Genomic DNA, 13,971 nt, shown 5'->3' on the forward strand with positions numbered 1-13,971 from the left:
TCAGTCTCCATCACCATTATTAATAATTTGCTGCAATTTTGTATTTTTTATTTACTTAGTCTTTTTGCTTCAGTCTCATCCTGTTCAGTAAAGTGACTGAATTTATTCCTCAGAGTCAGATGCTGAATATAACTGAGAAGATTGTTTCCTTTCTTTCTCACACTCCTCTCTGAGGTGTCATGACTCCCCCTTTCTCTCCGTCTTTCACTCTTGTCGTGGGGGTAGAAATTATTTCGAACTCTTTTCAACACTCCATCAAAATAATAGAAATGTTCATATTCATCATCATCACCGGGCAGGTTGTCATCATGCACAGATGTATGGCCTTTCTCCAGCTCTCCTGTTTCCTTAAACGCAGCCGTGGTGGTTTCCCTGGAGGAAATCAGCTTTGATCCGGCTCCTGCAAATCTCTCCATGCAGCGTTTCCACCCAGCTTCAGTGCGATCTATTAAACCTCTGCACGGTGGTGGCGCCGTGTCATCTGCAGACTGTGGAGGAGAACTTTCATCACTGCTGGGAAATGTGAGCAGCAACAGTATAAAAAAAAAAAAATTTAAAAACATGCCTCATTTCATCTCACGCTACTACATACACTGGATTTGAAAGTCATTTTCTTTGAATTAGTTAAATTAGGTTTTCCACAATTAAGTGGGCCGTAATTAACCGATTTTCACAATTTTCACTCAGAACTCAGTCGTCCCTGGTTCCTTCCTTTTATCCTACTTGCAGCAGCTTTATCTCCAATAACAGTATATTCTCCTATAGCTACTCCTGTTGGACATTTAAAAAAAAATCCTCTGTGCTCATTTCATACATTAAATCTTTTCCCTCTGTATCCTCTTCTATTTAATCTATCTATTCTAAAGTAAAACTTTAAACAAGATAAGCATTTGGGGGCTCATCTTAGCTTACTTAAGCTTACATGTATCTTATCTTATTATTTTAGCTTGATTTAGTCTACCCTATCTTATAGCCTATACTTTAGCTAAGATCATTGAAGTTTAATTTGGTTTTGCTCAGCTTGATTTAGTCTAGCTTGTCTTCGTTGATCGTATATTTTAGCTTAAGTTTAGATCAGCTTCACTTCGCCTGGTGTCAGGAAAGTGGGACTTGTTCTTTCTAAAGGTCAACTAAATGCACTCTTCAGCAGATCTAAAGAAAAGTAATCTTTTAATATATATATATATATATATATATTAAGTAAAATTTAGCTTAGCTTAAGCTCAGCTTCATCAAGCCCATCTTTGTTTATCTTCCTTCAGCCTATTTTAGTGTGAAAGCAGGGGAAAATCGTGCCTCTAAAAATTAATAATTACTTAGTTTGAAAAAAATGTAATTTTAATGTTTTCCTGTGGGTTATGAGATGAGTTATTCTTTTGGCTCTGAGACACAGGTTTGTCCCTGGCTAATAAATAATGACACATTTCTACACATCACATTCCTTTCATTGATCAGGAGTCTGTCTGTACAGCTTCATGAAGTTTTAAAAGACTGTTTGCTGCCTATTTTCACAGGTTGTTAAAATATAAAATATAAGATCTCACTCCTGGATCTTCTTCAGTTGGAGTTTCTGGCCTGTTTGTCGTCTCTCCCTCTGTCTTCTCTGTGGCTTCGTGAGGCGTGGTGGTTATATTCTCTCTCATCCGGAGGCCCGACAGCGGCTCTCTGGTTGTAGGTTCAACATTCCTTGTTAAACCTGATAAGATAAACCCGGGCTCGGTGTCCGTCTCATGCTCTGGACTTTTGTCCATTGTGGTTGTTGTTGGCGGTCCGTCAGCTCTCTGTGTGCCTCCCTGACTCGTGACCTCTGAACTCGGCGTTGTCTGTTTAACCGCCGCGTTTCCCGTCACTGTCTGTGCCGTGTGCTCTGCTGTTGTTGTTTCTGTGTCTGTTATTTTGAGTGGGGGAGGTGAAGGTATGACTGTTTCTTCTGACGGCCCATTTTCCTGCTGTTTAGTCTGATTTTTGCTGATGTTTTCATGAGGTGTGCTATTAGTCTCAGTGTGTTCCATTTCCTGTGTGGTTTGTTCGACCTGTTTAGACTCCGTCGTTGCTTTAACTTTACTTTCTGCGGGTCTCAGATCCATTGCCTCTTTTCTATCTATCGCATAATGTATGCATAATAAAAACAGCGTTTCTCTCAAGCATCCACACTCTGAGTTATCTGCTCCAATAATAAAGTTTTCCCGTATAACTTCAGTGATGGATGGCGGGTTAACCGGCTGCTTTATGGGTGTATTTACTATTTTCCACCCAGTGTCTGAGCTTAGAACTGTTTTTATTTCAGATGCTGGTTGTGTTTCTGTCTCCATCAGCAGCAGTGTGATTAAGCCATCTTCTCCCACCTCGCCGAGCGTTTCTTTGTGATTGGCGTCGTTATTATCTATTTGATTCGTACAGTCTGTGTGTAGGATGTATGCTAATCTGTCCTGGTTTCCATTTCCAATAGTATCTGTATGCAATCCCTCAGTTTCACTTCCTGCCTCTGGGCGCCGAAGCTCTGCTTGTTTTGCGATTATCTTCCCACTGAAATCTTCTTTATGATCATCCTGAGTGGCCCTCAGCTTATACGGCCGTCTATTTACGACGTCTTTCTTCTCTGTGGATACCAACGAGAGCTTCCTCTGAACGTAAAATCCATCATCATCATCAGCAGCATCATCGTTCTCAAGCAGACTAGAAGCAGCTTTTACAGAAAGTTGTTTTCGAAGGCTTTCTTGCAGAGTCGAGCCTCTAATTGACATCAAAAGCTCATTTTTCTTCATGAAAGTGTCTTCACTGCTTTGTGTCTCTAATTGTGATGTATCTGAGGTTCTCACTGCAGCAGTTTGGACTCTGTCACGTTGATTGACTAAAGTGTTTGACAACCGTTGTCCATCATACTTCCTGAGAGCTTGGATGTTCATCGCTGGCTGTGCGATGTCTTTTTGCCTTATTTGTGCTTGTGCAGTCTGTTGTTCTGGCTTCTCTTTAATGGTCATCGCCGGTCGTAATTCACCCTCTTTAAGACAACAGGAAATCAGCACAGCTGGAGCAGCACAGCGTCTCTTCTTTGGTATCGCTTTCTGCTGTTGAACGGCGATGGGCTTCTCCAGTGAAAAAGCCTGAAAACCGTGGCCTGAAGCAGCTCGTGAGCCATGATGCAGGGACCATGCAGACTTTGAATGAGGGCGATCTTCATTTATATCCATTGCAAAACGACTGACGACGACTTCACCTCCAGCCTGCTGAGTCGGCCTGGCTCTGCTAATGGCATGCAACTCAAGTGGAATATCTGATGTCAGACAAACTGGGAAACTTCTACCCTGTGAATGATTAGAAACAACCTGCAATGACAAGAAAGGAAGGTAGAAGTATGAAATCGCCATCAGAGCTATAGGACGTAAAAACAAAAAAAATAAAGGAAGCCAATCCATGGGAAAACCTGGAGCCATGCTACTGGCTAAGCTAAGGCCTAGGAATGGAAGTCATTGAGTGATTGCTTCATGACTTTGGTCTAAACAAGTGGTTCCCAACCTTTTTCAATCATGACTTCATACAGAGGCCAAATAGAGGGCTATTTTTTTGTTTCAATTCATACGATCAAACTTTCAGGACTGAACTAAAATCAAGGGACATTTGTTTGAGCAAGTGAAGATCACTTGTTTCTTCGCTCTTTCTTTTCAATTCTTCCCGCCATCCATTTTTGATCTCCAGTTTTTCTCCAAGCAAACAATCCTTCAACACACAATCACTCTGAGAGGTCAACATGGTCCAGGGGAGCATATGTCAGTCCGACCACCCAAAAGTCTGACCGCTCATTTCTCCGACTACCCATTAATCCAAGTTATTCTACAGTGTTACAGTTAGGTTTAGGGTTAGGGTTACTTAAATCGGAGAAATGGGAGGTCGGACTAATGGACGCAAAAATAAAGAAATATATGCTCGGAGAAATAGGTAGTCGGACAGACGTCATGCGCCCCATGGTCCAGTGGTAACAACATGAAACTTCTGATCAATTCATCAGGCCACTTAGAAAACCTTTTGTCAAGAATGCAATTTCTTTTGGATAGTTGATAGATCGGAAAACTAAGGTACAATAAGAGCTATAGCTATAGCCTAATTGCTAAACATTTCCATGATGTTGGCATTGTTATTGTAGTTAGCATTTAGCTTTGTGCAGCCACACAGTCGCCACTCTGGCTGTAGTCGACTCTTGAACTCTAGAAAAGCAACATTAATGGCTCCTTTTTAGTGCCTCTCTCTCTCTCTCTCTCTCTCTCTCTCTCTCTCTCTCTCTCTCTCTCTCTCTATGCCCGGCCTGGTCTCTTTACCATAATGGCACATACTTCTCTAAGCACATGAATGCACCACACACACACACCAGTGGCCATGCAGAACATTCATTGTTAACTGGGCCAATAGAGAGGAGATTAGTTTCTTAAAGGGATTAATTCACATTCCACAGCTGTTGCACTATTTCACTAACTCTATTTTTATATGTCTGTGTAACCGTAAGGAAATATTACTCTGCTTTTTCATTTTTAGTGCTCTACTTGACAGCTCTCAGGTTTTTCTGCCTTAAATCTCAAATGAGCATGGAGCGGGAGTCTCACGGTGAAGTTTCTCTCGCTGAGTTTAAAGCATTAGCTGGTTAAAAAAAAAACTCCTTGAAAAATGCTTTTTCTGCTTCATGAATATTCCAAACATGTGCCAAAATATGCTGCGTGTCAGATATTCTTTTCATCAGCAGTGTGAAATTAGTGAGAAAATAAACCAGGTTGCTGCAATCAAATTTCGGAGACTCTATAACAACCCCGCCAGGTACACTGATAATTCATGCAAACAACAGAGAGCAGCAAAACTGTGAGGATAAAAATAAACAATGTGTCGATGGAAGATGTGGATTCCAGTGGCAGCATCATTACACAGAGAGTTACACATCATGGGAACAAAAGGCCAACGGCCCCAGATTTATATAAGTATTGACTCAAACAGGCAATATGACTCCTGTGGATTATTTCTGTCACATCCTGATGAGACAAACTGTGTGTGTGGACATCACGTACCACATATGCCAAGTGGGAAGGGGAGGTCCTTAGCGTGTGCAGCTCAGCAACATCATGGTGGCTGCAGCTTCCCTGGATGCACATGCAGTCTTTCTCAGTTTGGATCCGGAGAAGAAGTGCCCCCGGTCCCGTGGGAGTCATCGGTCCGCCGAGGAGGAGGAGCAGTTTTCTGCACGAGCTCCAGCTGTAGTAGTAACCCACGACCCGGTCCCCGTCCCTGTCCCCCAGGGGACCCAGCCCGGAGACGAGCAGGGACGTCAGCAGCAGCCACATCCTCATTGTGCTGAGAATAAAGTGCTGGACAGACCTGACCAGACCAGACCAGCAGTGTATTTTTTTTATTTTTTATCTCTAAACTGCTGTTGCACCACTTTGTATAGGCAAACCAGGCAGTAAATGAAGGCTCGTCGTGCTTTATCTAACAAGGTGCTGTAATTACACAGAAGCTTCACTCTCACACTGGTGAAGCTTATAGCAGAGTGTAATGAGCCATGTTGCTTCTCCTTTTTTAAATTAATCTGGATGCGTCTGTATGTCTAATTTCACGAGAGCATCAGCCAGAACAAGTGCAAAAAAAGCACAGAGCGCAGTGTGAGAGAAAACATTCAAGACACTGGAAAACTAAATAAATGTTGTACTTGAAATAGAATTAAACATCACATCTGGTTAAATCCATCATATATAAATGTAGCCTACTACAAATAAATGATATCTAACACTAGTATCGTCTGCATGCTGAATGAAACTATGAACTGACTTTGTAATAATGGAGCAGGTGCACACACTTTATTGCCCAGTGTTCCCACTGCTCTAACTTTTTGCATATTTATCAGACTTTGCCCATAAAACTCACTCTTGCTCGGACAAGTGAGAGTCACAGAGCGTTACTGTCACTTCGCCTTCATCGTGTCAGCAGGTAAGAATTCACTCTGTCTTTAATTTATGATAAATAGAGATTAAATTGAAACTTTTATATATACTAACTTTTGTTAAGTATATATTTGTTTTTTCTGTGTGTAGAGGAAAATGTTTGTTATGTTTTAACTCTTTCTGAGGATTTTAAACAGGGGCGGAGTGGGGCACCAAAATCTACCGGGAAAATTCTGACCGCACCGGCCCACCATCGGACCAACACCCCCCCCCCCCTCCCTATGTGTCATTCCATATGGCAAAATATATGAGTGCCAGAAGCAAAAAGGAAATGTGGGTGAAAAAACTTAATTGGGGGTCTGGGGGTCCTCCCCCCGAATTTTTTTTATAAAGGCTACACCATTTCCCATATTCTGGTGCATTTTAACACATTGTTACTTTTATCTAGCTAAAAAAAAAAAAGAAAGAAAGAAATTACAGAAATACAGAATGTGAAAGAGCTGCAATTAGTGCCTCCCAAGCAGATTTAGCCTACTTAACACTGCTGACCATAACATTACATCCAGTCATGTTTACTCCTTTATTTCCCACTCTCAACTACTCTACTCTGCAAATTGATTTTACTGACAGCGCGCTGCAAACGCCACGGTTTCGGGTCTTGTCCTACTCACCAACATGCTTTGGTGCCCATGGAGGAGACAGAGCAGCTGCTGCTGTGATGTGAGAGGTTCCGGCTCGTAACGGTACCGCGGTCCGCGTACCGACGCGCACTGGCCCACTTACAGTAAAGCACGGACTGTGTTGTCTTGTTAAATTAATATAACTTATAGATAACGTAACACACGGGCAGGACTGATACGGTTTGCTGGTTGGCTTCCGTGAGTCGATCTGTTTTTAGCCGTAGCCGCTAGTTTAATGATAACTTTCACAGTGACAGGCTGACGCATTTCCCATGAGGCTTTGCACCATTCTACATTAGTTTAAGAACAAACAAACAAATTAAATTGCTGGTTATTTTATATTTTGTGATCATGAAAGTTCTGTAACATTGAAGAAAAATAATTAGATAAAGATAGGAGGCTAAACAAAAATCATTTAGTAGGCTGGATTGATGAGAGTCTGATTCACTATCGCAACCATGAGTGAGATGTATAGAGACATGAAGGGGTACAAATAATGGTTGGACTTTTTACATAAGTGTAGAGGTAGAGCTTGGTGATTAGGGAGCTTATAGTAAACGTTACTTTTAACTCGTGAGCAACACACGGCCACGCAGGGCAGCTTGCGGGCCGGCTCACTTGAGTTTATTGGCCGCCGGCCGACCGGGAAATCTCCCGATCCTGCCGATGGCCACTCCGCCCCTGATTTTAAACATGTTATTAAGTCTAAAAATCATTATTAGGTACTTTTTTTTTTACAATATTTTATTAATAATCTCTCTTCCCCAGAATAAAAATGTGATATTTAGTAACTTTATGTGACTTTCTGCTGTAAACAAATAAATTCTCATTCCAGGGTTTTTCCTGCGTTCAAAATTGCGTGGCGGCCGCCTCCACCTTATTTTGTGCCGCCCCCAGCGATATGCAGGGTTTTTTCTGCATTATAAATTTTGAGGCGGCCGCGCGCCTGAATCTTGATTGAAAATCAATGAAAGCTCAGTGGCGCTGTTTTCAACCAGAGACGTTCTCAACTCGACCGCAGCAGAAGGGGTGCGTTTGATTTAAACTCCGGGCCGGGCCGCAAGGTGACGTTGACGCGCTGCTTGTGTGCCCGCGGGGGCGGGGCTCATCGGGGCTCCGCTCCGTTCAGACGTTGTGCTGAGCGTGAACGCACCTCACCAGCGCAGAGCGTGAAGAGAGAGAGAAGGAGACGCGGTGGTGTCCTTTGCAGCTTGGTGACAGGACTTCGGGTACCCGTAAAAGCCGACTCCCAATTTACTGCCGGTCCCAAATTTTTAATAACCATGCTAGCGTTTCACCAACTCTCATCTCCGCCAGTCAGCCTCTCAACCTGCCGCCTCTCTCGCGTGTGGGCGCACCGCACGTAAACACACTGTTTTTTTTTTTCTTCTGTCAGTGGGAAACACTGATCAAGCTGTGCGTACGCACAACTCTCCGCAATATTTAAGCAATATATCACGACAGGCCGTGGTATATGCTCATTATACCACGGCTATAGGCTATATATATAGATCTTGGTGGTAGTAGCAAATATTCTACTACCCCCCCCCCCCCCCCCCCCCCCCCCGCTGCCGCCTCAGCCGAAATTTTGGCCAGGAAAAACCCTGCATTCATTACGCAGATAAACTGCACTGTGGCTAAAGGTTAAAAATTCAAAGACAACAGTTATGAATATGTAGCCTATTAAAGCTGCCACATGAATCTATCTAACATGTGCACAGATTTGAGTCCAGGTGATGCTGAATATTTGTTAATTTTTAAACCACAGCCTCCAGAAAACCCTGCAGCCCTGACCAGTCACACCAGTGGTTATCACACACACACACACACGCATCAGCAGCAGCAGCAAAATGGGGAACACCAACACTTCCTGCCAGCTGAGCAACTACAGCCAGAGGAACGTGCGTGTGTTCGTCACAGAGAAAGCCGTGGAGCTGGACGCCTTCATCGTCTCCGAGTCCGGGCCCATCGACAAGATGGCGTCCGTCCTTCCCGGGGACAAGAAGTTCAGCTTCAAGAAAGATGTGCAGAAGTGCATCCGGGTGCTGGCCTCCCAGACACAGGAAGTGCCGTGGGAGGCCGACCACTTCGTCTCCATCTTTGTGGAGGGCGATGGCGACGACGAAAACATTTGTTCCAAGCAAATCATACACAACATGGCGCTGAGTGCTCCGGTGACCGTGCTGCTGTACGACGTGTAGCAGAAAGTTACACCTCTGTGTCCAGATAACCAGGCAAATGATGAGGTGTGAAATTGCATTATGTCATTGCCACCTGGATATTTCTTTCACTGCTGTTAACATGACATCTCCCTCATGATGGCTGCAATAAAATCTCCTCTCAGCTTCACGCTCTTCTCGCCTTTTTGCATTTTGTCATTACAAAGTAAAATGAGATTACACATTCATTTGGCGTGACGCTCCTTGCGTGACTGGTCCTGTGTGATCATCCGCCTTAACCCAGATCTCAGGATTGTCACTAAACTGTGGGGCCTTTATTCAGACGGGAGGTCTGTGCCAAATTAGATGACATGCTAACGGCTCTCTGTCACTCACATGGTCACTTTGAAAAAGAAAAAAGAAAACTTTTCATAACACCTCAGACTGTCAACAAGTTCGTACACAAAGAGACGCACGCAATCCAGCCTGAGGAGACTTATAATGTTTCAAATTGTTTCATGTTGTCTGAAAGTAGATTCATCATAATCATCCCTATTATAGTCATGTGTGATTTGCCTTTGAAGAAAGTCTTGAATCAATTATAAAACCTAATCAGTTTGAACATTTTTACGTCAGACCTGAGCGTGTCCAATGTAAATGTGTCTTAATTATGACTTTCAACTTAGTTTTGTAATAAATAAAAAATCCAGAGTCTTTGATAAATCAACATGACCCAGCAAAAAACAAGAAAAGGAAAAAAAAAAGTAATTTAAGTTTAAGAACCTGCATCTGTTTGTATTTTGTAATCATCAACCATGACTAACACCTCAGCACTGAGCAGGACAATGCAGAAAAGGACAATTGTTTCCCTCTTAGACCTCAGCCTCCACACTTATCTAAGGTCAGAAACAGTTTCCTGATGGATGCTGCGTCAGCCACCATCACATAAGTGTCAATGAACGAATGGATGGAAGCAACAGGAGGAGACTTGGAGCTGCAGTTCTGATTTTGGAGACGATTCAAGTGAAGGAGAGAAACTCTCGTTTGGTGAGAAGGACAGTTTGTTTTTTGGAAAGTTCAAATAGAATAGAAATACTGAAAGTTGTTTGATTTAGAGAAGAATTGTGGTTCAGAAAGTAACGATTTTACAATATAAAATCATAAATTAAACTAATTTTTCATAGAATTTAGCTCAATTTAAAGCTTTAAAAACCAGAAGTGTCATCATAAGACTGTGGCTTTTGCACTTTTAGAGACTTAAGTGTATCTAAAGAGGTTAGCATTAGCTTCACCTCTGGTAAAATGACTTGCATTGCGTTTGGTATCACACTGTGAAATGGCCTGTTCTACGGTAGTTTAACTACTACCATCCTGCTTTTAAAGGACCCCTCTTTCTCTCTTAGCGCTGGTATTGATTCAGTGCATTTAGATTCTCACATTAACTCACTGTATGTTCTGCTTATGATATAGTGCATTTACACTCTCTCGCACAGATATGAAGCCCTCAGTGTCTTTCTATGTCACCTACGCCCTGTGCGTGTGCTTGTCCCTGCTCTGCGTGCTGATGGTGAGCTGCTGGACTTCACAGTGGAGGGGGGGCTTCTCCTGGGACGACCCCGCCCTGCAGGTCAACTGGCACCCTGTGCTCATGGTGTCTGGGCTGGTGGTCCTGTATGGCAATGGTAAGTAAATACACTCAGTAAACACTTTATTAGTAGATATTGATGTAAAACAACAGCTGTATAAATCTGTTTCCCACTGTTCCAGAGAGGTTTTGTTACTGTGTGAGTTTGTGATGCTGCTGCTGAGCTGTCGGAAAGGGAAAAGCAGCTGTTTAAAGTTTTATGTGGCTCTGAGTGGAGCTCTCCAAAGTCTGAGCAAACAAATCTGTAGTCACAGAGAGGCCGCCAGTGTTTTCCTGGACCGAGTTGTGAGCCTGAAGATTTTCTACTGAAAGCCTGCGTGACATATTAGAGGTGTCGGGTTTTGAAGTATCTGGGCGTTAGCCAAACAGGCAGAGCTTCACAGAAGATGTGTTGCATTCTGGGAAATGTAGGATCCAGTGTTAGTGCAGTTTGACTCACACTGGAAGTCCGAGCTCCTCAGGACTCTGCAGCACCGATGACGATTTTATCTCATTTGTGAGTCCCCCAACTTAAAGGGATAGTTCAACATTTTGGCAAATTGGCCCATTGCCATAATCCCTATAGTTTCGTTACCTTTAATTGTCGGTGTAAGCTATTTTTAGAACGGCAGAGCAGAGCCGCGAGCTGCTCAGAGCTACGCTACGGAGGCTCATGGGATTTCTTGGTTTCCCCCATCAAACTCATCAAATACACAATCCAACAACTCCAAAACGCTCTGGTGGACAAGTTGTGACCTGCACATTCACCACGCTATGAGATAATAACGGAACGTTACGAGACAGAGTTGTTGCCAAAATGTTGAACTATCCCTTTAAAGATACCTCTTCTGCAACTTGTGTGGAGTTGTGATTCAATAGTGCATGAACAAAAAAACGAATGATTGAAGTGAGAGTCTCAGTATCTGATGATTATTCTTCTCTTAGCTGACAGATGTATTTTCACTCTGGACTGTGTTATCATTTTAATTAGACATCATGATACCTGGAAAGCTGAAGTGAGTCTCTGCATGCAGACAGTAAACTCATTACACTTTTCACTGCATGAGTGCGCTAGCTATGTTCTGAATGTAAAACATGTGCAGAAATTATCAGGACTTCTTAATTTTATCCTCAGATGACAGCAGCAGCAGCAGCAGCAGCAGCAGCAGCAGCAGCAGCAGCGATGACGAGGAGTAATGTGGCAGATTATCACTTTGTTTCTTTCAGCTGTCTCTCGTCCATCTGTGTCTCTGCAGCAGCTGTTGTGCATCGTGTGCCGTTCACCTGGAGGCAGAGGAAACGCACCTGGAAGCTGGTGCACGCCGGACTCATGCTGTTGTCTTTGCTCCTGTCCGGCCTGGGCCTGTACACTACGTTCAACTTCCACAGACACTTCAACATCAAACACCTGTTCTCTCTGCACAGCTGGGTGGGCATCTGCACTGTAACCATGTTTGCCATTCAGGTATGAATCATAGATTTATATACGTATATACACTTATTGAAGGTATTGGTGCACACACTGCAAAAACGTACCAAGAATATTTGTCTTATTTCTAGTCAAAACAAATCTCATTATACTTAAAATAAGACTTATCACATTAAAAAGTAGCTTGTTTTTAGACACTTTTTTTTATTTCTTTCAAGCATATTTTCACTTAAAATAATCTGATAGGGGGTCAAGTTTTTCTTTCTTATTACAAGCACAAAAAAACTTGCTTTCACTGGCAGATTTTTCTACTTATTTCAAGTGAAGATTTGTTTAAAACAAGTGGAAATTATGTAAAAACAAGTTAGGTTTTAGGTGATGAGTCTTATTTTAAATGGAAAGAGATTTGTTTTGACTGTAAATGAGACATTTTGACAAGAAATAAGACAAATATTCTTGGAAAGATTTTGAGTTTTTGCAGTGCACGATTCTTGTCCTCTCACTGTGCTGCTTTATTAGTGGATCCTCGGCCTGGCTGGGTTCTTGCTCCCTTGTTCTTCACTGTGGTTCAGAACCAAACTGAAACCGGTCCACGTCTGGGTGGGGAAAGCGATCTTGATCCTCAGTCTGGCTTCCTGCATCAGTGGCATCAATGAGAAACTGCAGCTCGCACTGTAAGTGTTGATAATACGCAACTGGCAAATCGAACACTGCTGCCTTTATTTCAACTGGAAAACAGTGTTATTGCACTGTAAATCGGTTTACATGCAATTGATCCATGCAAAAAGTGGATTTCCTAATCAAATTTTGTTCCGTCTGCCGCTGCAGTAAAGGAGGCGACGGCGGTGGCGAGCCGTACAGTTCACTGCCGGCGGAGGCACAGTTTGTAAATTCCCTGGGCCTCCTCATCGTGGCCTTTGGGCTGGTCGTGTTTGGACTCTTATCCAATAAGAAATGGCAGAGACCGGAAACTGACGGCGAACAAATCCTTGTGAGTATGGATGTAGGCCGGGATAGTGTTCATCATGTTATTGTAAATCAGTCCATCACGGGTTGATTGTGTATCTGTGTTTTAAAGGGATAGTTCACCCAAAATTCAAATTGCACTCATTATCTACTCACCCTCATGTCGACTAAGGGCTGGGAGAAGTTTCAGAGTTATACGTGGCTTCTCTGAGTCCAATTTGGACGAACCAGGAAGAGGAGCTTCCGCTACAAACAAGCTTGAAATATAGACTTATTTAATTGTTTTTGGAACAATTTCGCATTTATGGACATGTTATATGGACATGCACTGCTACGCCGAGACCCCCTGTAACTCAGAGAAGCCACGGAGGACTCTGAAACTTCTCCCAGCCCTTAGTCGACATGAGGGTGAGTGGATAATGAGTGCAATTTGAATTTTGGGTGAACTATCCCTTTAACTTTGTAAATCTGATAATTATTTTGTAATTTTTATTACAGCTTCTGCAGAATCAAAAAAGCTCAGGATAATAATGGATGCACTGAACGCACCATGGAGCGCTGCAGGTTTTCTTCTCTGGATGAAGACATTTATGCACAATTATATCAGTAATATCTAAATAATGTCTTAAAAACCACCACAATGGCACGAAGAAGTGATGTCACTGACCTCACAGCACGTTTTATAGATGCAAAAACCTCTGCACTCAGGTTTACTCATCAGTGAAGATAGGTAGAGAATTATATGATCCATACATTTCTAATGATGTCTCTGAATTTAACCTATACAGCTCATAGTTTCTCTGCTGCTGTTTATGGCGCGGTGTTGTACAGTCATGTAGCAATCAGTGAGTACAGTCAGGCCTGACCTGCTGCTCGTCTGACCGTGAAATAAGCCGACAGCTCGAGGTGTTCTGGCGAGCTGATAGTAGCCTCAGACGCTGGGGGTCGTCGCAGGTATCAGACATTTTCTCGTCCTCATCACCTGCACTGTGATGGAATTATAGAGCAGGAGCCGACTCAATTTACCAGCCACACACTGTGATAACAAGTTACCCACTGCATTTACTTGACATTACCATTTTATGGTGCTTGTAATTTTGAGTATTTTCAGTTTATATAACTTTCTACCTCTAACTCCACCAGTGACTTCTCTAAAATCATGTCATTTACATTGTTTTTTTTTTCTGTGTAAGAA

At 42.8% G+C, this 13,971-nt stretch overlaps 1 protein-coding gene across 1 annotated transcript; it reads left to right on the forward strand.

Moving 5' to 3' along the window:
• Nucleotides 1-10,252: 10,252 nt before the first annotated feature.
• Nucleotides 10,253-12,867, forward strand: LOC310995072 (lysosomal membrane ascorbate-dependent ferrireductase CYB561A3-like; the record flags this gene model as incomplete). The annotated part of the gene is made up of 4 exons (XM_083984001.1): nt 10,253-10,439; nt 11,638-11,846; nt 12,330-12,484; nt 12,639-12,867. The coding sequence occupies 4 exons, from the start codon at nt 10,253-10,255 to the stop codon at nt 12,865-12,867; spliced, it is 780 nt and encodes a 259-aa protein (XP_083840127.1).
• Between the last annotated feature and the right edge of the window lie 1,104 nt (nt 12,868-13,971).

This window comes from Trachurus trachurus (genome assembly GCF_905171665.1).
Source record: "Trachurus trachurus genome assembly, chromosome: 12".
NCBI lineage: Eukaryota > Metazoa > Chordata > Actinopteri > Carangiformes > Carangidae > Trachurus > Trachurus trachurus.